Here is a 27,864-nt window from a genome sequence, read left to right on the forward strand (position 1 = left end):
ACTTTTGTTAGATGCCTTTTGGGCACGTCAAGGGGACAAAAAGCGAGGTGTGCGTGGTAACACTAAGAGTACAGGTATTTCCTTTCCTGTTCAGAAACAATTTTATGCACAGTGTTCTGAATTGATATAAATGAGTAATGTTATAGCACTGCATAATGTGGTCAACGGGCAAGTTCAAGTCACTCACGTTTATTTTGAAAAATCTTATGGGCCCTCTCCAGTTATAATATCAAGCTGTGTTTTATCTTTATGACTTGTGTAAATGCACAATGCAAATACCGGTAGATTTGTGGCCAGTGTAGGTTTTGGCATGCCAGCCACAAACAACTGAGGATCCTGAGAGCCGCACCAAGGAGGTACAATACAAACACACTCAATATATGCATATATTAATAAAGTCCTTTACTAAGGAGCAGAATACATTTTAAAGATTGCCAGTTTTAAAATATAGCATATTTTAAGCTCCACTGTCAAAAACATCACTCGATACCTTGCCATGTACCAGGCCACCATGATCCTGCTGAAAGCTGATTTCTTGTTCATGCATTCCAGCCTGTAAATGAACTTGATCTTTTTGCCACAGTTTTCTTTAATTTTTCACTGCCTAAGGAACAGGGAGGGGAGGGGTTACTGTATTCAGCATTCTCTCTTCTGTATTTTTGCATTAGTTTAACCATCACCAATTTTCAAACAGACTCCAGCCTAATTCATATAATATCTCTTATAAACAAAAAACCATTGTTTAGGGAAAGTTAGACTACAGCAGCGTCCTTAACTAAGAAACTGCCATGGTAAATTGTGCAGCGGAAACATGCAAACCACTCTCAATGATCTGGTTGTTCTCCTGTTGTGTGTTTGAGCTAGTCTGATTCACTCCTTGCTTACTAGAAGAGTACTTCACAGTAGCCATGGTGAATCTGTCAAGTTTATCTGTTTCTCATTTTTCAATCTCAAGTTCAGTTCTCCACAACAATTTTGGGTTGTTGTTGTTTTTACAAATCCTCATGAAAATTCATCAGCACTTTAGTGTGAATTTCTCTTTATACAAACTTCTGTATGCAATTTTGCCTAATACACATGCTTTTTCTAAAACAATTTCCTTACTATAATGTGTTTTTATAGGTTATTTGCACCTATAGGTGTGTTTCAATGCAAACTTGACCCTAGTATATGCATTTTCATACACAGTATCAAATTTTATTTCTGTCACAAACCAGCATAAGATAAAACATACAAATAAACTGAACACATAAGACTTAAAACAGGTAGGGGATACACATTATTTGGCCCTTCAAAATTCAGAAAGGTGCAAATTTTTTAGGAAATGTTTCAGTTTGCATATTGCTTGGGAAAGTGCAAACTATCTGGGTTCACCTTTAAATGCAAACTAAATTGAATTTCTCCCCCATACTTAAATCATGGTAAGTCCAACTTTAAGTTGTCAGTCAATAGGGTTGCAGAATAGAGAGCAAAGGCATTGCAGTATCCCTAGAACATGGTGGGAGGAAAAAGCTTTGTCGTACTCATTGCACGATCCATTGCAGGATTCTTAAGAAGCAAACTTAATGATCTTTGAATGTCACATGAAGGTGGAGGGTGGACCTCCTGACTATCCTATGGAAGGTTACTGGTGAAGGTTACTGGCCCAAGGAAGCTGCTCCATGCAGAGAAAGGGCTCCTATACCATTGCTGGGGAGGCAGTGAGCCTGAGCATGATAATCTAGGCAAGACACTCTGTAGCCCCTCTACTGTTCATGCTTCTAGGAAGTCATACTTGTGCACTATGAGAAATACTCCCAGGCAGATTAGGATTCTGGGGCGAAGAGTGCATCTAATCTTGACCCAAGGGTGCTCAGCAAACAGCCTTGTGTCATTCCTTATCGCTAGGTGAAGGTGGAGTTTATCTAGTTCTGTAGGATTTATTTTTCTGCGCTACCAATGCAGGGTGCGACTGCAGCCTCTGTATGGAGTTGGACTTGAGAGTTACCTGTCTCTAGGTGTTGCTTCTGAGGAAAAATCCAGGCCCAGTAAACAATAGAAAACTAAGCAGCCTTATTCACTGAAATGGCCAGGGCCTAGAGAAGCTCAGAAGACAGCAGGGGGTTTCAAGTTTCCAAGAATTGCTAGCCATATGGTACTGCATCTCACAGGTAGTACTCTGGCTAATGGCAGGCATGCCACATTGGGGGGTGGGAAGAGATGGTTCAGTTGCTTGGCGAAAGGATTCCTGCCATGTGCTGAGATTGCACTGCGCTCCCCGCAATGTACAAAGTGCATCATATTCTCAGGTTTCCTTTCTGCAGCTTCTGTTGAACATTTTAAGGCCTTCAAATGCAACCTTTTTGAGATGGAAAACAATAATCACGGATAAGAAAAACTAATTGCCAGATTCCTGTGTGGCTGGCAAATGTGAGTCTTTCTTCACTGAAAACACCAATTCAGTAGTCAGGCACAGTTTTAAAAAAGGGGGGAGCAAATGATAAGATTTATTAGGAGAGCTATACTAAATATAACAAGAAGTATTTTTCCCTTGAAAAGGCATTGTATAAATCCAGTGTAGTCTTCGGGACTCTGCAGACATCATTTTTATTGTGCATTCCTGATGATTTGTGCTCGTGCTGCTATCAGAGAAGTCACATGTGATTCTACTTTAAATACTGTTTGCACCTACAAAGGTTGTGGGCTTTTACACAGCTTCATTTCTAATCAGCTTCCTGCCTGAAATCCTGTAATATTTTATACCACCAGTCTGGAGAAGCCGGTTGATTTATTTTGTGGCAGGATGATTATATTACTACAGACTGATCTAAGAGAAAGGTAGAGTATGGCAGCAGGGAGAACCACACAACTCACAAGCCAATATGGCTTTAAATATATGTGGCTCCAGCTGCTTGGAACATAGATTCCTGCCAGGGGATAAGATGGATTACATTGCCTGCATTATAATATACAAAGTAGATCATGTTTTCAAGTTTTCTTTCTGAAGCTTCTGTTGAAGCTTCCAGGGCTTGATGAGCACTTTAATATTTTGAAAGTATTTATATAAAAACAATTCTGGTACAAATTCTAACAATATGAAAAAATAAAATGATTACCAGATGCTGATGATAAACTGGAGCGATTCTTCCCTGAGAGCACCAATCCAGTATTCAGGCATAATAATAATATAGAAAAGCAAATGTTAGGATGTATTTAAAAAGCAACTGCACACACCTAACAGCAAATATAATATTATTAATATTATCAATGTGTTTTATAAATCTGCAGTGTAGTATTTCATTGATTTTGTGACTATTTAAGGAAATTACTGCGGACTTCTCTTTTCACAGGTTTTAATATACGGAGCCTAGGGCTTGCCAATCAGAAGGTTGGCCGTTCGAATCCCTGCGACGGGGTGAGCTCCCGTTGCTCGGTCCCTTCTCCTGCCAACCTAGCAGTTCGAAAACACATCAAAGTGCAAGTAGATAAATAGGTACCGCTCCGGCGGGAAGGTAAACAGCGTTTCCGTGCGCTGCTTTGGTTCGCCAGAAGCAGCTTAGTCATGCTGGCCACATGACCCAGAAGCTGTATGCCGGCTCCCTTGGCCTGTAAAGCGAGATGAGCGCCGCAACCCCAGACTCGTCTGTGACTGAACCTTACGGTCAGGGGTACCTTTACCTTTACCTATATTGTTTTTAGGCCTTTCTTCCTATTCTTCAACTTCCCTGAATCACCCTCACATAGCAGAAGGCCTGTCTATAAGGGTGGAAGGGGTAATGTGCAACACTGTTTCTTGAGCACAGAATCATATGAGTTGGAAGGGAGTATGCAGCTGCCCTTACGGGGATCGAACCTGCAGCCTTGGCATTATGAGCGCCACGCTCTAAACCAGGCTTCCTCAACCTCGGCCCTCCAGATGTTTTGAGACTACAATTCCCATCATCCTTGACCACTGGTCCTGCTAGCTAGGGATCATGAGAGTTGTAGGCCAAAAACATCTGGAGGGGCGATGTTGAGGAAGCCTGCTTTAAACCAACTGAGCTATTCTGTTCTGCCCCAGTTTATCCTCCACCCAAAACACTGTCTTGCTGCCTGCTGTGATAAAATTATATAATTTACACCGTTTACAAAATCAATAATGTGAATTATGTGGCCATTGCCTTATTCCACCCCATTCATTTTGATGCAAATGTGGGGGGGGGGAGAAACCTAATCAATTACGTATCAATCCTGGACTCAAAGCAACAACAGTGAATAGCAATTATATTCGCTGGATTGATAAGCAAACACCAGCAATTTCTACTCCTGTTTTCGTCAAAATACTCAGACATCCCTAGGTGCATGCATATGTTTGTGTGTGCAAGATTCAGTCTGTGCAAATGCAAGCACCTTAACAATCATAGCTACATTTCCAAGCTTGAAGCAAGAAAGCATCCTATTATTTTTTATGTTTAAGTATCTTTTAAGTATCTATTTAATTATTACCATTAATTCCTGTGACTGATGCCATGCTTTGCCGTGAGTACATCTTTCGCCTTAATAAGGAAATGTTGTCGGAATACGTTGTCAGAGAGCCACATTTAAATGGTCTCCCCAAGTTTTGTTCTTTGTTTTTGCTAATGGCTAATTCAAAAACATGAGAAATTATGTTATGCAATATATATATTTTCATAAGAAAAAGTTTTTTTCTGAATTAAAGGATTAAAACGAACTCTAAAACAAAAAAAGCCATGAAATATTTAGCTAAGGCAGAACAGAAATCAGAATGTAAGTAAACAAGTATCATATGTACAGCTTTCACTGCTAGAATAGCAGTCGCTTTAAGAATTCTGCTGACTTGAGGAGGCATATTTTTCTACGTAATAAAACCCAATTTAAGGCACACATAGCACAGTCATGTGTTGTATCCAAGACTTCTGTTCCACTTGTCCAACAGATTTCTTCTTAGGAGTGGAACTTCTCCCTCCTTCCGCCTGCAGTCCCACACCCGCCAAATCTGCTGATGAAGGCTGAAGGACCCTCGAGAGCAATTTCAGGGGCATGAAGGAAGAAGAAGTCCTGTTGCTCAAGTGGAATACTGCTTGCACAGCACCAGAGACAACCTTTAGTCTTTCCAGTAAAACATGGGGAGCACTCAGGAACAACAAAATGAAAAACTGGCATTAGGGTTCATCTTTCCCATAAAACCTGCTTTAAAAATTTCTTCCCCTAGGATCTGCTTGAGATGGGTTGAAAATTACTGAGGCCCACTGGTCACAGAACAATGTTGCAGTGGCAGAGCCTGCCACAAAATGGTGGCAGATAAAGGCAGCAGACACCACGTTCTGTTGCTATCACTGCATTCTTTGCCACGGTGTTTTCCTTGTGGCAGGGACTTGCATTGCTCAGCTTTCCAGAAGCTGAAAACAGATGTTTGTTCTAAAAGACTGTGTTTCAGCCTCCCAATTTTAAGGAGAATTTACTGATCTAGAGGCTCTAGATATGCTTTTAAAAACGTATATTTTCCTTCCAACCCTAGCATGACTCTCAATGTATTTTTACTTATCTCCTGTAATTTCTTCTCCAATCCTATTTTCACAATCAACTTGTATTTATTTATATTTATCACATTTCTATCTATCTATCTATCTATCTATCTATCTATCTATCTATCTATCACATTTATATGCCAACTTTATCTTCCAAGGAGCTCAAGGTGGTGTACATGGTTCTCCTCCTCCCCATTTCATCCTCACAACATCCCTGTGAGGTGAAGAAATGTTGACTGGCCCACGGTCACCCAGTGAGCTTCACGGCTGCGTGGGGATTCGAACCCTGCTCTCCCAAGTCCTAGTCCAACACTCTATTACGCCACACTGGCTTGTACCTTTTTCTCCCCTCCAAACTCCCAGTTTCTTTCATCCCTGTTTCCTGGTCATTCTACATTCACTTTTCCTGTAACCTCTTTTCCCTTACACCCCCTTCTTTTCTACTCCCAGTTTAATTATTATTAATAATAAAATTTTAACCCTTCATTTCGCTTTCCAATTCCCTTCAACATCTCTTTTGGCCCTTTCCCCTCAGAGGAGGGAGACCTTCCTTCCTTCCCTCCCTCCCTCCATCCACCAAACATCTGTCTCCCAGCCACTTCTGCTCAGAATGCAAGGACCTTCTGGTGATAGCACAGTCGAAAGGCTGCAGTACAGCCAGATGACAGGGCAGGCAAATGATGAGAGACTGGACAGGTTGTGGCACTGAGGCCCACCTCCACTGTTCGAGAATCAGTGCCATGAAACACTGTGTTGAATAACAGACACACTACGCAAGGCTCTTAACTGAGTAGCTTGGCCCTTGAGTGCATTTTCTTGAACGGGACCTTTGTGCAAGATTTTCTGAAAGCTTGGTAGGCAAAGGAGACAGGTATTTGACAGGCCTCTTAAATACCACACAGAGAAATGCAAAAATAGACCCACAACTCTTTGCAGGTGAAAGCTAGCTGTGTGAGCGGATTCTGTAGGTTTATAGTCCAAGGGCAGGAAGTGTTCTGGGGGGGGGGCATGGGGGAAAGTGCCTTTTTACTTGGAATTTTCTGCAGAATGACAACTGGAGAGGAAAGAAGCATTCCTCAGAACAATGCAAAGCAGACTGTGTGGCTTGCACAGGCTCTCCAGCCAAGCTAATAAGCACCGAATGGATTCTCCTCTCGTCTCTGCTCAAGGAATTTGTTAATTATGAAATTCCCATAAAGTACTGTTTAGTTGATGTATCTTAGTCTACAGTTGTTGTTGTTGTTGTTGCTGCTGCTGCTGCTGCTGCTGGGTTTATGGTCACATAGTCATAGAATTGTAGAGTGTAAGGGGCGACAATGATCACCGTCCTAGTCCAATTCCCTGCAATGCAGAAATCTTTCACCCAACGTAGAGCTTGAACCCACAACATGGAGATTAAGAATCTCATGCTCTACCGACTGATCTAAGGGTGAAGACACTTTACAAATTAGCAGCCTGTCACCATCTGCCTTTTTTTTGGGGGGGGGGGACCAAAACTTTAAAAAGTTTAAGTTACTGTAATCTAGAGTTCTGATGTATGGGGTAAACCAAAAAAAATTAAGTATCCTGAACAATCTACTTGCAACGATTCCAGACAACCAGATTCCTGCCACGCAGCAGGACAGAGCAGCTTTCAGGCAGCACCAGAAAAGATGAAGGCAGGAACTGGGAGCCTGAATGGTGCTGCAAAGGCTTTTAACCTATTGCCCCTAGCAGGGTGACATTGGGGTTCTGCTTCAGGCATCTTGCACCAGCACTTCAGAGAGCATTCCATCATGCAGGAAAATTGGTGGCAGCTGAACAAGAGGCTGTGTTTTGTGCTGGACAATATAGTGCAGGCATAGGCAAACTCCAGCCCTCCAGAGGTTTGGGACTACAACTCCCATCATCCCTGACCACTGGTCCTGTTAGCTAGGGATGATGGGAATTGTAGTCCCAAACATCTGGAGGGCCGGAGTTTGCCTATGCCTGATATAGTGAATTGGGCTCGTATGCAACTAAGTCCATGGAAATTAATGAACCTAAATGAGCTGTGTCCATTAACGTCAGTGGATCTGCGTCTGTGGTTTGTTAAATGAGTTTCCTAATATACCTAAGCCTACAGGCAGCAATAGCCTCCCGGCAGAAGCATCACTGCTATGTACATGGAAGGGGAGGGGAAAGGTGGCAGGTGAGGTTGGGAATCCTTGATGCACCAATGGAGCTACTCTGGTGTTTTCACCAGAGCAGCCATGCAGCCACGGCCTTGCCCTCTCCCTCTTAGTAAAGTAGCAGTGACACGGCTGGCAGGAGGACATAGCTGAGGCTCACCCCACTGAGGAAGGTGCTCCTATAGGTTTCTATAACCAAAGGACATTTTCAAGGAATCCAACTAACTGAAAGGCAAGGCAAAGCAGGCATTTGTAGCATAATCATTTCAAGTACATTTACTGGCTCTTACAGTTGGAGAGGAATCTAGCTCCATCAAACAGGTCTATTTCAGTCACGGTATGAAAAACATTTAGAGACCAGAGGTATCTATAAATAAAAAAATCATCAGAAGATAAGGAACTTGGTTTTATTAACATTTATGCATTGTAATATATTTATGCACTATTACCTTCATTTCATGGTTTATTCAACATCACAAAACGTAAGAACAAAGGAAACTGCTTTATACTGAGACAGGCCGTTGGCTGGCCGGGATTATTACAGTCTACAATGGCTGAATGAAGCTCTCTGAGGTTTCATGCATGAGTATACTTCCCTCGTGCTGTAATCCTGTGCCTGATTTACCTGGGAGTAAAGTCCCATTGAGCTCCTTCAGACTTACTTCTGAATAGACATGTCTAAGATCGCTCTGCTAATATATAATTTTAGAAGCCTTTCTGCCCAGATGCAGATTATTTTTTTTTTTAAAAAAATCAAGGTATGTCTAGGATGGATTGATTTAAATCATCAAGAAAGGAATCTTAATCAAATCATTAATCAAATTATTTAAAGATCTAGTTACTTAATTAAATATTTCCTAAAATGAAGTGCACGCTAATTGCTTAAGGTAACCACATTGTTTGATAACTCGAGTACTAACTGAGCAAATTGCAGCGATCAGTTAATTTCCGGGCATCAAATAGGATTCAAATGTCAATAAGATAGATTGGAGGATAACACCTGTGGTGATGTGCCCCACAATTCTTTCTTGAAAACAGCATTTCAAAAGACGGCTATTCATTCATTTTTATGAAGGTTATATATAAAAGGTCAGATTTAATTTTCAAACATGCTTTTTTAAAAAAGAAAAAAGAATATTATAGCAGGAATTTTAAAAATCCAAATTACATGTTAATAAATTATGATGATGATGATGATGTGTCTGTGTATTATTTATTCCCTAAGAACACAGGTGGCACTGTGGTCTAAACCACTGAGCCTAGGGCTTGTCAATCGGAAAGTCGCGGTTTGAATCCCCGTGACGGAGTGAGCTCCCATTGTTTGGTCCTAGCTCCTGCCCACCTAGCAGTTCGAAAGCACGTCAAAGTGCAAGTAGATAAATAGATACCACTCTGGCGGGAAGGTAAACGGCGTTTCCATGCGCTGCTCTGGTTTCGCCAGAAGCAGCTTAGTCATGCTGGCCACATGTCCCGGAAAATCTGTCTGTGGACAAACGTCGGCTCCCTCAGCCAGTAAAGCAAGATGCGCACCGCAACCCCAGAGCTGTTCGTGACTGGACTTAACTGTCCCTTTACCTTTACCTTTAATCAACTGTATATGTTATTTAAAAGTACATTCATTCTGTGCATTTCTGGTAGTGAAGGAATGATTCTGCAGTTGATTCATTCTGACCCTATATCACTGTGGATGCACACACTTAATGCACTTCACATGAGTATGTTGTGAAATCCTGGAACTGCTCTTAATACACAAACACACACCAATCATCCTTTGTGTATAGCAAGAAAAGCCACTTCAGGAAAGGGCAATTGGGAGCCCATTGTTATTTCCTCACTCCAAATCATCTCCCAAGTTATTTGAAAATCCCATGTCAGTGGAGATGAAAGCTGCCCGGAAAGGGATTTGGAATGGAGAATGGTTAAATATATCCCAGCAACACTTCAAGTCACCCATTCCCCAAATGGCTTTTCCTGGTTGTTGTTGTTGTTTTTAATTGCCCCGAAGGAGAAATCCAGTTTCTCTGTGAAGTACAGTACTGCTGCAATTACAGTGGAAGATACAAACTGAAATTGAATAAGTGCAAAGAGATTACTTTGCTACTTCAAGCCCTTTTCAAAAGCACAGCGTCCCCTCCAATAGTTTGCATTTGCTATCATGCAATTTTATACTGCATGCAGCAGCTGCTTGCATTCCTACTCACTTATCATAGAATGAAGGAATTTTCGGACTATAAAAATCTTCCACATCAAAGAAATTCCTGCTTTCCCAGGAAATATCAGATGCCTATTGGGAAACAAAAACAATTAAATAATCTTCAGAGACAGGTACCGGTGTGTTCAGAAAAATCAGTACTACTAGACACTGGAATATAAGGGTTGATTAAGAGCACGTGTAGGATTTCTAAAAGGTGCAATGCTGTAAATTGACTTATTTATTTGGAATCTGGATAACTCAGAATTTGATACTGGAGTAGAGGATCTTGGTTTTTGTTTTCATTGTCAGGGATGAAAATAAGTGGAAAGACTATTTTAGGCTGTGCCTATAGCATATGATTTGGTCCTTTCTTAGTATTGCAATGCCAGCGCTACTAGCCGTTCTACAGATGGGCAGTTGGGCAAACACAATGGAGACTTTCCTTCAAGGATGTAACATATAGACATATAGAGTCATTTAAAAGTGGGGATGTATCTATTGCAGCGCCAGATATAGAGGATAATGCTTTTGTAAAGAATATAAAAATGCTGTTCAAATCATGTCATCATGGGGGAAAGTCTGCATTTGACTTTCCTATGTCAGAGAATAACATTGGACTTAATTAAAAAGCATGCAAGTGGGTGGGTGATGTCACACTTCCTTAAGAATTTCAGAGTTAATCAGAACAGAAACACTAGAAATGTAATCATATCTGTAGAAGTCAAGAGATGGCTTCTTTAATGATTGTGTGAACCACTGAAATCCTGAAAAGAAACATGAGTGGGTTCCAGTAATAATGCATAGATTTCACAGCCACTGTCTTATTAATATTACACACAGAGAGAAAAGATTTTCAATATCTGACAAGGAAACAGAACCAGGCTACATAACATTCTATCCACAGTAAATACAGTTATCACATGATAACCTGAATGTATTAAATTGCTACTGCTGGCTATAGCCTTACTAGTCTGCCATGTCATGGTAATCATACATAATCACAAATAGTGCTTGTTTCTTCACCCTCAGTGCGGAGCTGTGTGGTGAAGAACATGAAATTGATAAGGATGAAAACAAGAGGTGTGCACTAAGCATGAGATTTGGTTCCGACTCCCACTCAACATTCTGAAAAAAACAGCCTGAGACAGTAGAAACCAATTTTTGAGTCTCCAATTTGGCTCAGGGTCACAAAACAAATCCCAGTTCAGAAAAACAAAGCTTTGTGGCCCTCATATTCACTATTATAATTATTATTTTAATATGACTATAACTTCCCCAGCTTATTGACAGTAATGAGTGAGATCTATAGCTGAACAGCCCCTAGCAAGTAGCTAAAGTCTTTCAAATTACATACTAATAGGTCCAGTGGTTTGTTTTTTTGTGCTAGACCTTTTTTCAGAATTGGATAAAATCTGGTAGCCCCTTCGGAGGCAATTATGAGGCAAACCAATGAAAACCATAAGTTTCAGGACAATGCCATTTACCTTTTCGTGATCTTTATTTTTCTTCGGAGGAGGCAGTTTCCCAAGGGAGTTTAAAATAGCTCCCCTTAAGATCATAGTGCAAATATGAGATGAATTCAGCTTGAAACTAAAGTTCAAATCAGTAAGGGCTCTCATTTTTTCTTTTGCTGAGCTCCACGCAAGAGCTCTGATACAGTACACATCCTAGGAAATAAAAAGTGTAGCAGTCAGCAAAAACTGGGGAAAAAAGGTGTTTTGTCTAAATCACAGCTTAAATCCACAGGTAACTTAAACTACCAGGTTCAAATCCCCACTCAGGGATGGAGCTCACCTTAGGAAAGTCAACACAGGAAGCTGTCTTATAATCAGTCAGATCATTGGTCTGTCTAGCTGTCTAGCTCAGTATTGAGTGGCAGCAGCTCTCTAGGTTTTCAGCAGGAATGCCCAGCTCTACCTGGGATTCAACCTGGGATCTTCAGCATATTACTACTGCCCCTCACCAGAAGTCACTACTTTTCAGCTCCTAACTTACTTCACAGGCCTCCCACAAAGATGAAATGGGTGAGAGAACTGCGTAGATCACAGACAGGCTACAAGGGTAGCATTACTCCAAACTGTACAGTTCAAAACAGCTTACAATAAAACTATATATATATATATATATATATATATATATAGTTCTACAAACACAAATCGCACAATGATTAAGCTAAGAAATAAACAGAGAAAACAGCTGAACTTTAAAGGAACACTTCAATGAAAGGCACAAGAGAGCAGCAGCCTTCCTTCTACCAGCACCCGCCACAGTAGGAAGACATACCTAGAGAAGATGTTCTCCAGGCATCCCACGACCACAGAAATGGTCCTCTATGCTTCTCTACATTCCTCACCTCCAAATAGAGGAGGAAACAGAGAAGAGCCTCTGCCACTGATTTAAGGTGATGAGCAGGTCCAATATTTCTGATAGCTAAGACCCAGCCAACTGAAGAGCTTTAGAGGTTAAAACTAGCACTTTGGAATGTACCCAGAAATTAACTAAGAGCCAGTGTGGATGCAAACTGTGGTGAGATTATGACTGAAGCCACACCACTGCATTTTAAACCTTTCTCAAACTGTGGTCTGTGAGCTCCAGATGATCCACGTTAACTACCAAGAATATCAAGACTTCATCCTGGCATGGACCAATTGCAATGATAGCGGTAGAGAGTGCTTTGACAAGGGGCAAATCATCACATAGGGCAAAGAGGACCCAGTCTTTATTGATTTCTGTAATATGCTGCTGGTACAGACTGCTACTTTTTCCTTTAAAAAATCACCAGTTGAAAGGGCGCTTCTCAGCAGCTTGGCCTCAGGTATATGGTGATGCCAGCATGGGGGGATTATTCATCCACTGCACTAAAAAGGCAAGACTACGGTTATTAAAATATGAATTATGTATGTGCTTTGATAAGTAGAACACCAAAAAAATTATTAAGAGGTTCACCAAGAGCCTCAGGAATTTCCAAGTGGTCTGCAGGGGGGCGAGGAGTTTGGGAACCACAGATTTAGGAAGTATTATTAATCCAGTGTAAGCACTGCACATTGTTTTACATTGTTATACATCTTGCTGTTAGATTTCTGAGAACAGGGCAATCCATGTGGATTAAGGCAACTCCCCGCCAGAATCCTGAAGGTAATAAAGGAGCGTTAACAGTCAAGAATGATGTATTCTAGGTCTCTGTGTGAAAAGAAACAAAAGAAGCTTCAGATTTGACTCAGACAGACAGAGAAACATACACAGAGAAAGAGGAGTTTTTATAAGCTAACAGCATCAGGAGATTCAAAGCTGCTTCTCTCTGGAGATCAGATGAAGGGTGGTAGATTTGGTTGGCTGATATGAATGTTAAAGATGTACCTTCTCCTATACCCAACCTGTATATCTGTAAATAAACTAAAACATTACAAAACACTGTAAGCATCCACTGTCCTTCTTCCAAAGGAAACCAAATTCAGCTACGTGCTGAGCCCTGGAATTTTTCGTCACTCAAGAGAAACAAGGAGAGTGCAACTATATGTTTGTGTTCAAGTAACAGCAAGTTCTACTAGATTCATAGACATAGTATAGCAAATGTTTACCGCATCAGCTTGTGTTTATATACTCAGTTTTATGGTGCAGCAGTCTAATTTTTATCAAATCATGAAATGGCTTTGTGCAACTGAGGCCTTGGACATGGATGCTTGCTTCAACTCTTCATGAGTCTGCAAAGAAATCTGTTATTTATTTTATTTATTTGGGCTTACCTCTTAGAAAATATGGCACAATTTCCCCGACCAAAAATCTTAAAATTCTACAAGGGTATAAAGTGGACATACAGCGAATCCTATAGTTACACGAACCACAGCATTACTACTCACAGGATTCATGGGGTCTAAATCCACAGCTCTTGTAGCATCACATATTGCTTTTTTGATTTTGCCTAGGAACAGAGCAGAGAGAGTTTCTTCTATGACTAGCAACCACCACAAAATATTATATCAGGCTTCGTCAACCTCGGCCCCCCAGATGTTTTTGGCCTACAACTCCTATGATCCCTAGCTAGCAGGACCAGTGGTCAGGGATGATGGGAATTGTAGTCTCAAAACATATGGAGGGCCGAGGTTGAGGGAAGCCTGTATTATATCAACTTGCTGCTTTTCATTAGTGCACATACAGGCCTGGTTTGCACATCACATTTAATTATGATTAAAAACAAGCTATAGTTTAGTATGAATGCACTATGTACTTGGGCATGCTGGTGAAAAGTTCTTGCTTCCCTCCTCCTCTGCTCCTGCTAAGCTGCCACATCTGAACCTGGTTCAAGGTTTGTTTCTCTCCAAACAAACCTTGAACCTGCTTCAAGGTTTGTTTCTCTCCAAACAAACCATAAGCAATAAGCCAAGAACCAACCTGAGTTACCACTAGTAGTTTGTTTGGAAAGAAACAAACCATGAACCCACGGGGAGGAGCAGAGTGAGAACTTCTCGGCAGCATGCACAAGAATCCTGTACATTTGCATTAAATTATGGTTTGTTTTTAACTACTGTTTAATGTGGCATGTGAAACGGACCACAGCCTTAGTAATATAACTCAGCATGAAGGCCAACTGATAACTTTAGAAAGCAACCAATCTATATCACTGCAAACTACATTTTGTTACTAAACCCAAAGACAAGGCTACATGTAGGGCCAGAAAATGTTGAGTTGCCATCCAGCTGGTTGGCATGTACTGTAATGCTTAAATCAATGGTTTAGTGCTATGTAAACAAGCTGGAACAAGTGCAACAAAACCTTTGTCTCACCTACCTATCTTCCTCCTGCAAAGAGAATGACTTCATTATTATTTAGAATTATTATTATTATTATTAAATTTGTATACCACTTTTCTGAGCCATAATTCAGCATCTTCTGCAAAGCACAAAAAAGGCTTCCCACTTACTTGTAAATGTACCTGCATAAATCTATCAAAATGCTGATAATGCAGTTACTTGATCCATTTAAGAATGCACATGTGTAAATCTGCCTCTGTTGTCTGTCTCCATGTAAACCATTTCAATGCAAATTCTATCAACGCTGCTAGATGTTTTGGTACTTTCAGCTCACTGGGTTGTTTGAAGCAAGCAAAAAATGCAGGAAACCTGCCATCTTGCATTGTTGCTGCTCAGGTAAACTATCAATTACATGCCTAAATGGGCACATAATTGGATTTCTGTGCACAGTAATCTATTCAACAGGTGGTGCTGAAGGAAAAATTTTCGACTTATTTTCCTAAATAAGTACAAACATGTCTTAGTTTTGGATTTGATATCCTGCTTTATCGCTACCCTAAGGAGTCTCAAAGCGGCTAACAATCTCCTTTCCCTTCCTCCCCCACAACAAACACTGTGTGAGGTGAGTGAGGCTAAGAGACTTCAGAGAAGTGTGACTAGCAACAAGGTCACCCAGCAGCTGCATGAGGAGGAACGGGGAATCGAACCCGGTTCACCAGATTATGAGTCCACTGCTCTTAACCACTACACCACACTGGACTGCAGGCATTTGTTTTTACTTAAACAGGCAAGAATGTTTTCTCTATGACTAGGTTGAACCGGGCACAGTTTAACTTAAGCTTGGCATAAGGGTGAAAGTGAAGCCTCATTTTTAAGGGAATCCAAGATCTGTAAAATATGGCATCTTAACAGAGCTGGATTGGTTTCGGACTAATTGCAAAACAGGCTTCAACTCTGAAGTAAGTGGTTGAAATTGTTAGGATATTTCCGTTCCACCTTAAAAGGGAGCAGGCTTTGTGAGTCACAGAGTCTGCGTATTTCCTGTTCACAGGAAGTTTATGTTTTCTATTGCTTTCGTTTCTCTCTTTTTGCCTGAACACGCAAGCAGGCAGTCATGTTTTTTCTTTGTTCTGACCAACGCTGAATAAACTTCTAAATAATGCTCTCCTGCTGTGCATCTTTCGCTGTGTGAATTCTGCTGATAGAGCGTGCATCAGCCCAGGAATGTGGCAAGTTATTTCTGGAGCTCATGTCGCTAATTGCTGATACTGTGTGTCTACGGGAGATCGATGGACGTCCGGAGACGACGTGGAGTCATGATGGACTTTGTCTCCCTGGCAGTATCCCAACAACAGATTATGGGCCCAGATTCACGGCACTTACAGGAGAGTAAGACTGCGACAGACTGCTGAGATATGTGTGGGAAAAGCAAAAGCAAAGACATTTCTGTTTGCCGCGGCAAGAGTCTCTGATGTCCGGCTGGCCTAATTGGCCTGGGAGCCGAGCCAAGCAGGCTTCGTGATTTATGAGGAGCCAAGATAAGGAGTCTCTGAAGTGAAAAAGACTCACGGCTCAAGTAAAGAGCTGGAATGGAGTTTTTCCAAGCCTCTGAAGCTGCTGAGTGCCCAGAGTTAAACAGGCACAATTATGAGACCTGGGCAAAATGGTGTGAGAGTTTGCTGCGTCAATCTATCTGTCCAGTTCCTCTGACAGATAGATAGAAGGCCCGAGATTCGAGGGCCATGGACGTAATAGTCTTATCCGTCTCTCTGGAGGAAATTAAAACGCTAGCTGGCAACACGACTGCACGTCAGATGTGGAATGCTTTGAAAGTAGCTCATCTGCCGGTCATCCCAGCCCAGAGTTTGACTGCATTGGAGGTCCTGGCTGTTTCCCAGAATGCGAGTGAATGCAGCGATGCCGAGGGCACCGGTTGCAAGCTGCAGGGGGAGCTGACTGTGATGTCATCCCAGGCAGCATTCCAGCCTCCAGGGGGAGCCAAGGAGTCGGCAGCTGAGAGCTCTGTTTCCCATGGGAGCCAAGGTCAACTTTGCAGAGGCCGGAAGGCCAGAAGTAAACAGAGACGGATGCCTGCAGATGGCCCGAAGCAGAAGGGGGGTGAAAGGCCCACGCCAGTGGAAAACAAGGCTTTGTTTGCTGGCACAGCTTCACCAAAGGCTAAAGGCAAGGTTGATGGCCAGGAGCAGGGGGGCAAGCAGCAAAAGCCCACGCCGGTGGAAAACAAGGTTTTGCTTACCAGAAAAGCTGATCCAAAGGCCAAGGCCAGATTTGTTATTGATTCTGGATGCACCCGCCATCTGACAAATGATAAGAACCTGTTTATCTCCTTCAAACCTCAAGATGGTGAGATCCACCTGGCTGATGGAAAGACGTTGCGAATTGCAGGAGTTGGGACTGTGAAACTGGCAAGTCTGCATACAACCATCAAAGATGTACTTTATGTTCCAGGTGCTGCAGACAATTTGCTCAGTGTCCCACAGCTGATTGGGCGTGGCTTTGAGATTTCCTTCAAGAGGAGCGTCTGTGTCATCAGGAAAGGCAAAGAGGACATTTTGCATGCAAAGTTTATAGATGGTTTGTTCTGTTTAACTTATGATGACAATGCTGTTGCTGTGTCTAATGCTGATTCTTGTTGTGTTGCACAAACTAACAAGGTTCTTCATGCAGGATGCATTCATGAAGCATATCGAAGATTTTGTCACATGTCTTGGCAGGCGCTGGCCAAGATGCCTGGGTTGGTTGAGGGTTTGAACATCAAACCCTGTAAGTTTCACATGAAATGTGTATCTTGTGCAGAGAACAAGGTGAAGGTTGCTCCAAAAAGCAAGGAGTCTAGCAGGCAGGCTTCCAAACCCTACCAGCTAGTCCACGCAGACCTGGTTGGTCCACTTGCGCCCTCTTTGGGTGGAGCAAGGTACTTCATGGTTCTAATTGATTCTTTTTCCAGGTACATTCATGTGTCTATGCTTGAGCAGAAATCGCAAGCGTTTCCTAGGTTCAAGGCATTCTGTGCTTGGTTGGAGAATGTTCACGGTAAACGTATCGGCTGTCTCTTTACTGATCGGGACGGGGAATTCACTTCTCAGCAGTTTGAAGCCTTCCTGACTGAGAAGGGAATCCAGCATGACTTGTCAATGCCTAGATCGCCATGGATGAATGGACTTGCGAAGCGAGCAAATCAGACTTTGCTTCAAGGCCTGAAAACCTTGTTGCATGATGCCAATCTCCCTGAGAAGTTTTGGGGGGAAGCTCTGTCGACGTTTGTTTATTCCTTTAATCGCAGACTGTCATCACCTATTGGTTGTACCCCCTATGAGAAGATGTTTGGTAAGAAACCTAACGTCAAGCACATGAGAATCTTTGGTTCTGACATGTGGGTACACACCCCACAGAGCAACAAGCTTGGGAAGCGTGGGGCACATGGTTTGTTCATGGGGTACGAAAAAGGTGCATACAGGGTATGGATGACTGATTCTAAGTCCATTAAGTTCACAAAGAGTGTTGAGTACAATCCTAAGTGGGGGGAAAATGTGGGAATTTTCCAGAGTTACCCAGAGGAGGATGAAGGTGATGTGAAAAAAGCAGATAGTGTTGAGGAAGAAGAAGAAGCTGAGGATGATGATCAGAGTTCGGATTCCAGTTCAGTGGGTGGCGCTGCTGCTGGTGTCAGTGACAGTGATGACACAGCAGACTACAAGAGCGCAAAGGCCTCAGTCAGACCATCTGATGCGTCTGACAATGAACTGGAAGAACCATTGTTCACCACTGGTCACTTTTCTCCTAAGAAGGAGAAGATGAGTCCAGAAGACTTGCGTCTAGTTCTCAGGTCTGAAAGGGCGACCAAAGGCAGACCTCCAAAGAGATTTGCTGGTGAGTTTGCTAAGACGGCAACTGCTGTTCTTAGTAGCTCAGAGAAGGTGTGGGAACCTTCAAGCTTCAAAGAGGTTCAGGAGTTAACCTCTAAAGATGCTGAGCCGTGGCTTAATGCCATGAAGGCTGAAGTTGATTATTTGAACAGGAACCAAACTTGGGAACTGGTACCGGTAGTCCCAGGAATGAGACTGGTTGGCAGCAAATGGGTCTTCAAGGCCAAGACAGACCAGAATGGCAAGGTTGTCAGACACAAAGCCAGATTGGTTGCCAGAGGTTTTTCACAGGTACCAGGACAGGATTACCACGAGACCTACTCACCCACCGTCAAATATGAGAGCAAATATGAGTCAAATATGAGTCAAATAAGATCGCTGCAGAGGAGATACTGCATGTTTCCCATCACGACATTAATACAGCTTTTTTGTACGGGGTTTTGGGGGAGGAGCTGTTTATGCTTCCGCCTGATGGAATGCAGATACAGAAGGGAATGGTCTGTAAACTGCGGAAATCCTTATATGGTCTCAAGCAGAGTGCCAGGTGTTGGAACACAAAACTCACTGAGACATTGCTTTCTCTAGGTTTTCACCAGGGCAAAGCTGATCCATGTGTGTTTGTCAAGGAGGAGGGGCAAAACAAACTATATTGTTTATGTTTTGTTGATGATCTTCTGATGTTTTGGAAGAATCAGGCTTTCTACCAAAGCACCCTAGCTCAACTGAAGGAGCACTTTGACATGAAGGATCTTGGTGAGGTATCCAACTATCTTTCTCTGCAGGTGGAGAGGGACCAAGCAGGTAATTTTCTGGTACACCAAACACAGAAAATTGCTGATGTATTAACCAGGTTGAATTTGGTTGATGCAAACCCAGCAGACACACCGATGGTGACAGGTTACCAGGTAGATAGTACTGCTGAAGCGTTTTCTGACACTACGCTGTACAGATGCATTCTAGGCAAGTTGAATTTTATTGCTAGATGTTCAAGACCTGACATAGCTGTAAGCACTAACCTGCTTAGCAGACATGCTAACAATCCTACTGTTCAGGATTGGAAAGCTCTGAAGCGCATAGCCCGTTATTTGAAAGGGACTTTGCGCTACAGGCTGAGGTCCACCAGTCAGAAGACTGGAGGTCTTGAAATCTTTGCAGGTGCTAGTTTTGTTTTTTTTTTAAATAAATTTTTATTAGAGTTTTACAAAAGAGAAAAATAAAAATTCACAGAATAGAAAACCATAGATAAAAATAAACATTACAAAAAAGAAAACACAAAAAATACACAAAGAAAAACAACAGCTAATTAAGAAAAACGAAGTTTAGAAAAAGAAATAAAACAAATCCATTTTTCCCAGTATCCTCAAATTCATGTGCTTATGTTCTTGACCTCCTCACACCTCCCCCTTTTTGTGTTCCCGTTTACATACTTAATTCAGCAAATTCTTACCCTTTTTCAAATATTTTAACTTTGTACCATAACATATTATACATCGATATTTTCAACCATTTATCAATACATTTTTTACATAATCTTATTAACTTTTGTCACTAATTACCACTTATTACCAATCCAAGCATAGTTTTAACATTCATTAATTTTATAGTATTTCTGAAGATAGTCTTTAAATTTCTTCCAGTCTTCTTCCACCAACTCTTCTCCCAGGTCTCGGATTCTGCCAGTCATTTCCGCCAATTCCATATAATCCATCAGCTTCATCTGCCACTCTTCCAGGGTGGGTAGCTCTTGTGTCTTCCAATACTTTGCGATGAGAATTCTTGCTGCTGTTGTTGCATACATAAAGAAAGTCCTGTCCTTCTTTGGCACCAATTGGCCGACCATGCCCAAGAGAAAGGCCTCTGGCTTCTTAAGGAATGTATATTTAAATATTTTTTTCATTTCATTATAAATCATCTCCCAGAAAGCCTTAATCTTTGGGCATGTCCACCAAAGGTGAAAGAATGTTCCTTCATTTTCTTTACACTTCCAGCATTTATTGTCGGGCAAATGATAGATTTTTGCAAGCTTGACTGGTGTCATGTACCACCTGTATATCATTTTCATAATATTCTCTCTTAGGGCATTACATGCCGTAAATTTCATACCTGTGGTCCACAACTGTTCCCAGTCAGCAAACATGATGTTATGACCAACATCTTGTGCCCATTTAATCATAGCAGATTTAACTGTTTCATCCTGCGTGTTCCATTTTAGCAGCAAGTTATACATTCTTGAAAGTGTTTTTGTTTTGGGTTCTAACAATTCAGTTTCCAGTTTTGATTTTTCCACCTGGAAACCTATTTTTTTATCCAAATTATAGGCCTCTCTTATTTGAAAATAGTGCAACCAATCTCGCACCTTGTCTTTTAATTTCTCAAAACTCTGCAATTTCAATTTATCTCCTTCTTGTTCCAATATTTCCCAATATTTCGGCCATTTGGCCTCCATATTGGACTTTTTCAGTGCCTTTGCTTCCATTGGTGACAACCACCTTGGGGTTTTATTCTCCAGTAAGTCTTTATATCTTAGCCAGACATTAAACAATGCTTTCCTGACAATATGGTTTTTAAATGCTTTTGCAGGTGCTAGTTTTGGAAGTGACACCACGGATGGTACAAGCACTTCTGGAGTATGCTACATGTACAACCACTGTCTGTTTGACTGGCTGTGCAAGAGGCAGACGACAGTGAGCCTAAGTTCCTGTGAAGCAGAACTCAATGCTCTGACATTTTCACTCATGGATTGTGAGTGGTTGATGCAACTGTTTAAGGACATCGGAGTTTCTGTGAAATGTCCTATACAAGTGTATCAAGACAATAGATCCTGTTTGGCTTTGCTGAACTCAGAGAGTTGCAAGCAAAGAACCAAGTACTTGCAGATTAAGCTACATCGTGCAAGAGAGTGTATTCAGAAAGGACTCATTCAGGTGTCCTACATGCCAGGAAATGAAATTCCTGCTGATCTGTTGTCTAAGGTTGTTAATAGAGAACAACTTAAGGTTTACGTACAGAGGTTGCAATTGGGTTGAACCACAGGTACTACAGGTTACACTGAAAGGGGGAGGATGTTAGGATGTTTCCGTTCCACCTTAAAAGGGAGCAGGCTTTGTGAGTCACAGAGTCTGTGTATTTCCCGTTCACAGAAAGTTTATGTTTTCTATTGCTTTCGTTTCTCTCTTTTTGCCTGAACACGCAAGCAGGCTGTCATGTTTTTTCTTTGTTCTGACCAACGCTGAATAAACTTCTAAATAATGCTCTCCTGCTGTGCATCTTTCGCTGTGTGAATTCTGCTGATAGAGCGTGCATCAGCCCAGGAATGTGGCAAGTTATTTCTGGAGCTCATGTCGCTAATTGCTGTTACTGCGTGTCTACGGGAGATCGATGGACGTCCGGAGACGACGTGGAGTCATGATGGACTTTGTCTCCCTGGCAGTATCCCAACAGAAATAGCCAGGTAGAGGGGTTTTTTTAGAGAGAGGGATCCCACTTCCTTAATGATTCTGAACTTACATTACAAAAATATCAGCCGGTTGAGGTAAGTTGGCAATTGAAAAAAAAAAGGATTGATTTGAATTGATTGATTTCAGAAACAAAACCCAAAGTATCTGCCCAGGATTCAGTGCACAGATGTCAAATCCCATACACACTAGGAACACTGACGATTCACAACAGAATACAGGATGCATCACAGCAAGATGAGGAACATGTATGCAATTCTGTGAAGACCTTCAGATGAATGTATACAGCCTAGGGGAGGTAGGGTCACAGTTGGTGTGATCCCAATCCGCCCACTACCTGTTGATTTTCACTGAATTTAGAAGAACATCTGCCTTTGGCACGTAAGACAGACTCATAACACTGTAGAATCCAAACTCAGATCTTATCACGCTGTTCCATAGTGATGCCAAGGCGGGTAGAATATATTTCAATTTGACGTATTACTTTTCCTACACAAGCATGCTTATTGAGCTTGGCTACAGAAGCAATATGTCTTACCGCATTTTACATATGCATAAGCTCTCCTCGCAAACGCAGGTGTCTGGTAGTAAGATCCAGAAACACAGCCAACATGACAGACACTCTGGAGAAAAGAGGATACTCTTGTGAGCTGCAATATTATTATATTTAATACAGCCCTGCAATGTGATCTACACAGCTATGCCACATAAACACTGCCATTGTGAATCTAATGGAATTCTTGAGCCATTCACATTAGCTCCATTGCTCTTTTATTTATTTCAAATTACTGGTCTTATTTACCTCAGCAGGGTTCTATGAGATTACTCCCCAGACTGTTCAGACTCCTATGGGGATGATTTATGTCATCATTCCAGTGCAGTGTTTCCCATAATTGTACTGAGTTTAAAAAACATTAGAACCCAAGGGGCTAGACAGGGAACTATAACATTAGCAGCATGCTCATATAAATCAATTTATTCCCTTGCAGAGAAAAAGGAACGGAGACAGAATTTAATGAGATTGTATGGGAACTACAAAGGAACCAACAACACTTTTAATAACTTATGTTTAATCTGAAGTACAAATAGATCACAGAAATAAAATTTGAAGGCAAAACAATACACACTCTCATTTTTCCATAACTAAAAGTGCAATGCTAGATGCAGAAGCATGTCTGAGAGTATATTAAGTTCAACAGTAGTTACCTGGGTGTTAGCTGCTTAATGCAATGGGACTTACCTCCAGATAAGTATGAACAGGACTACAGTGGTACCTCGGGTTACAAACACCACGGGTTACAAACACCTCAGGTTACAAACACTTTGGGTTACAAACTCCACTAACCCGGAAGTAGTACCTCGGGTTAAGAACTTTATCTCAGGATGAAAACAGAAATCGCGCGGCAGTGGGAGGCCCCATTAGCTAAAGTGGTACCTCAAGTTAAGAACGGTTTCAGGTTAAGAACGGACCTCCGGAACGAATTAAGTTTGTAACCCGCGGTACCACTGTACAGCCTTTGGACAACAAGAGAGTTAAAGGAGTGCTAAAGGAGGAAAATGAGATTGCAGAGAAGCTGAATTAATTATTTGCATTTGTCTTGACTAAAGAAGACGTACGGAAGATCCCTGAGCAAGTCTGAAGAACTGAAGCAAATAGTGGTGAAAAAATGAAGTTTTAGGTAACACTGACAAATTCCAAGAGTTCTTAAAGAACTCACATGTGAAACTGCTGATCTTCTAACAAAATCTGTAATTCATTTTGATTACTTCCTTTTGTACCTGAGAACTGGAGAGTGGCCAATATAGCACTTTTTTTAAAAAAAAGGATCCTGTGAGGGAACAGCTGCCATTTGTGGTGAAGCTTCCCCAATAACTGCATCTCTAGAAAAGGATTTTGTTGAGTTTCCACCATACAGCTGTTAAAGGCACAATAAAAAAAATTCCCACAATGCCATCCCTAAACCAAAGCCTAGGCTGCCATCACGCATCCGATTATTTGGGAGCGAAGCCCCATTAAACACAAAGAGACTTACTTCTAAGTGGGCATGTATACCATTGTACTGTGAGTTAATTATGAAATGAATTCTTAATGAAAGCCTGGTCTTTGGCACAGCAGGAAACATGCCTAAGCTCTTTGCAAAGTTTACACATTTGTCTTTTTGAGGGAAGAGGATTTCTAAACATCCACCCACACTTATTGTGTTATATCTACAGAAGATAACTTTAAGGGGCTACCTGATCTCAGATTAAGATGCATTTTGGTTGCTAGAGGGACAAGGAAGGCAAACTATCATGGTCTAGAAAATAAGAGAGAAGTAGGAAAAGGGCACTAAAGGGGAGGAGAAAACAACAAGGATTTCTATTGCCTGGTGCTCACTTATCAATCACAGCTCTCACATCACTCATAGGCTAGAAACACTGACAGGTGGGAGGAGCCAGGATGACTCATTTCAAAGAAATTGCTTAGAAGGGTATCTGCACATTTTGCCGAAAAACTTTCTTTCTAGGACAGCTAGACATTTACTTAAAAAACCCAAAAAAACTATCAATAAAGCCCCAATGCCTACATAATGTCTAATCAACATACTAAATAACATTATCAACACTACTTAAGTGACTCTACAGCAGTGGTTCTCAAACTTTTTTTCTCTGCACCATGCTTTCAAAACAAAAATCTGCTTACACAATGGTCTTATATCGTGTTTTGTTGCACTACAATTTGTATTCTATGGAATTCAAATTGCAATATGATAAAATATATAATAAATAAAAGAAGCAATAAAGATACAATTACAATTCATATAGTTTCTAGTATAGCACATTACAATTGCTACAACAAGCAGATAAAATTAAGCAATTTGCCAAGACTCTGAGCAATTTTCAATTTGTCAGTGGGGGGAAAGGTTTGGGAATAACTATGGCATAAAATATCCTAACATTTTGAGAAATTATTTCTTGCTAAGAGTCTGCAATGCCAAAATACTCATTTAGGTGTTAGTTCTCATGTGATGTACAGTAATTGTTAAATGTTACCACAACAGTAGCTTGTTAACCTAATTCCTCCTAATCATGGGGTGAATAGTATGTTATTTAAAAATTATGTACGTGAACAATGCATCTAAAACTGCATTCCTTTGATTCATTAAACTTCTCAAAAGGTAACAATTAAATGAAAACAATATGTTTCTCTCCCTACAATACAGAACTGCCGTACAAATTGTACACATAATACAAATGTTACGGAAGTTCCATACCTTGGGGACATTTGCAGCTTCTATTGCATTAGTAAACGCTTCCACAGCATCGCGGTGCAAATCTAATTTTTGGAGAGCAACACCTAGATGATAATAGCTTTCAAACACCTAAAATAAAAAAACCAGGATAGCACATTATTTATAATATTTTAGTACTGGAGTTCAAAATAATGAGTAATACCCACTAAAAGAAGATTTTGTGCTATGAAATAAGAATGCAACCAGGATTATTGGGACTTATAATCAAGAATGACTATTCCCCCAATGTTTAAAAGACAATATAAATAGATTACAGGCACACACACCCATTTACATGGGGGTTACATTTCAAGGTGGTTTCATGTTTGTGAAATCACGTATAATTGAAACCCATTGGAAAAGCCTACAAACACCGTTCTGCTCCAACCCGTTCCATACTTTTAGTGATGTTTCAGTGACATCCTTATGACGTTTCTGGGTCACTTCCAGGTTCATCGCGATGCACATATACATGGTCGCTTACATATTGAACGCATGTAAGCTGGGGGCTGCCTGGATACCGTAAAAACAAAACAACCGCCAGAACAGCTATAGGAAGCTTTGGTACCATACTAATTATAAAAATATCAGTCAATCAAAAACCAACCCATGCTTTACAGCCAAACCCACAAGTGTGTGCTTTGGTCCTATTTTTCTTTTAAATGCTAAACTGAAATTACCAGCCGTATACAGCTATGACCAGGAACATATTCTGCAGGAAACTTCATTTTGTTCAAGGAAGATAGCAGCTTTCTATAGTATTCAATTGCCTGAAAACAAAATAAAAATAGCATTAGGACCTCAAGCTGGGGTAAAAACTTCCAAGCTTCTGCAAGTAACAAAATTTCTGTTTCAAAAACAAAAAGCAGGTCAGAGCAGTTGCTCCTTTTTGTTGTTGCAAGATTCACATGAATGAAATATAATTGTGTGTATATTTGTGTATATGTATGTATACACACAACAGTGTGTATTTGTATCCAATATGACTCATGTATAAAGCACTCATTTAAAAACAGGAATTAAAACATATTAGAAAAGGAAAGGAAAATCACACTAGGCATCCCATTTCTCTCAAGCTCTGCCACACCCACTGGTGGAGGAACGGGGGTGCGAAGGGAGCCATCACAGCAGCCCCCCCAGACACGCGCCGTGCACTCCCCCCCCGGGCGCTGGGCGTCACGCCCCCCAAAACTCGCACCACGCCTGTGGGTGGTGCGCCACGCCCCTGTGGGCGGCGTGGCCCCCCTGGATGCATGCCACCCCCCCGGGGGGCGTCAGCTGCACCCCCGCCTGCTCTCTGCCCCCGGTTGCGGAGCATGCAGCTTCACCACTGGCCACACCATTGTGTCAAAGGAAGAAAACAAATGACTGTAATTCTAAAAGGAATGCAAAAGTTTAGTGTTTCAGAATGGTGTGGTGGTTAGTGTTGAACTAGGACCTGGGAGACCAGGGTTCAAATCCCTGCTCAGCCACGAAGCTCACTGGTGGTGACCTTGAGCCAGTCACAATCTCTCAGCCTAACCAACCTCATAGGGTTGTTGTTGTCCGTTTTCATCAGATTTAGGAGTTATGCAACCCCAGAGCCATCTGAAGACTGCCCTCTATAGGGAATTTTTAAAATGTTTAACATTTTATTATGTTTTTTATATATGTTGGAAGCTGCCCAGAGTGGCCGGGCAACTCAGTCAGATGGGTGAGGTAATAATAATAGATTAAAAGCGGTTCACAACAGAAATAGGTAAAAACATGCAGTAAAAACGTACTAAAAAGTTCAAAATAGGCATCAGTTAACCAGTGTGGAAAGATGTATTCTTACTTATGCCGTTTTAAAATGTGGGGTGTGGTTTTTGGACGGTTGGAGAGAGGGATGTCATTGGGCTGTTGTTATTATTTTTTGGTTTTATATTTTGATTTTATTCTGCGAGCCGCCCTGAGACCTCTGGGTATAGGGCAGTATATAAATTCAATAAATGATAAAGATTAGGACGTCACTATTTAAAATAGAGAAATGACGTATGGAACCCTACGTCACACAAACGAACGTGCAGCCCATCCAACATAGAAACTGAGGTGAAACTTCTTCGCGCGGGTCAAGCCAGATTATTATATCCGGGGGAAAAATCCCCGCGAAGGTTTCCACAGCCAGATTCGACCGGTGGAACCCGAAGGATTCACCACGCGCAGCTTTGAGAGGCGCGCCATTACGCGCGCTCTCGCGCCCCCCGGGCAGCCGCCCCAGCGAGCCGGGAGGAGGCAGAGGCGCCCGTTACCTCCCGCCAGCGCTTGGCCCGCTCGCAGCCTATGGCCGAGTGCAGATACGTGCGCGCCTCCGTCTGGACGCGCCCCACTCTGCAGACGAGCTTGGAGACGGCGGCTTCGAGGTCGGCCTCGGCCGGGTCCTCCGCCCCGGCGCTCTTGGCGAAGGCGGCGGGCTTCGTGCCGGCCGAGGGAGGCGCCGGACTCCCGCTTTGCCGCCGGCTTTGCCGAGAAAGGCGCCCTTGCTCCATTGCGGTGGGCGAGGCGCGCGAAACTGGCGAGCCCGGCGCGGCGCGGTCGCCATGGCAGCCTCCCCCTCCCTCCGCGCTTCGGAGCCGCAGCCATGGAAACGCGCGGGAAAGGGGCCGGACTAACGCACGGCACCGCAGCCCACT

At 42.0% G+C, this 27,864-nt stretch overlaps 2 protein-coding genes across 2 annotated transcripts in view; one reads left to right on the forward strand and one right to left on the reverse strand.

Moving 5' to 3' along the window:
* Positions 1–373: 373 nt before the first annotated feature.
* On the reverse strand, positions 374–27,770 carry LOC310743926 (uncharacterized protein). Its single transcript, XM_083574661.1, has 11 exons — positions 27,484–27,770; positions 25,894–25,983; positions 25,196–25,303; positions 22,480–22,564; positions 13,709–13,770; positions 11,336–11,518; positions 9,859–9,941; positions 7,948–8,024; positions 4,465–4,602; positions 3,096–3,128; positions 374–604 (listed from the first exon to the last, which is right to left on the reverse strand). Exons 1-11 carry the CDS (start codon positions 27,718–27,720, stop codon positions 540–542), a joined length of 1,161 nt encoding a protein of 386 aa, XP_083430787.1. The 5' UTR covers positions 27,721–27,770; the 3' UTR covers positions 374–539.
* Positions 18,962–27,864, forward strand: part of LOC310743932 (uncharacterized protein) — a 419,281-nt gene continuing 410,378 nt past the window's right edge. Inside the window, exons 1-2 of the mRNA XM_083574676.1 lie at positions 18,962–19,641; positions 21,067–21,937. Coding sequence (XP_083430802.1) covers positions 18,963–19,641; positions 21,067–21,512 — 1,125 coding nt within the window. The 5' untranslated portion in view covers position 18,962 and the 3' untranslated portion in view covers positions 21,513–21,937. The remainder of the gene's footprint in view (positions 19,642–21,066; positions 21,938–27,864) is intronic.

Source organism: Podarcis filfolensis (assembly GCF_964270895.1).
Source record: "Podarcis filfolensis genome assembly, chromosome: 10".
In the NCBI taxonomy this organism is placed as follows: Eukaryota; Metazoa; Chordata; class Lepidosauria; order Squamata; family Lacertidae; genus Podarcis; species Podarcis filfolensis.

Excerpts from the sequence above, each read along its gene's own strand:
- LOC310743926 (XM_083574661.1), bottom strand. The coding sequence starts at position 27,720 with ATGGAGCAAGGGCGCCTTTCTCGGCAAAGCCGGCGGCAAAGCGGGAGT. Across the intron at positions 13,771-22,479 it reads TTATGCATATGTAAAATGCG|GCAAAATCAAAAAAGCAATA; the intron begins GTAAGACATATT and ends CTCTGTTCCTAG. Across the intron at positions 3,129-4,464 it reads ATCAGTCACAGGAATTAATG|GGAAGAATCGCTCCAGTTTA; the intron begins GTAATAATTAAA and ends TGGTGCTCTCAG.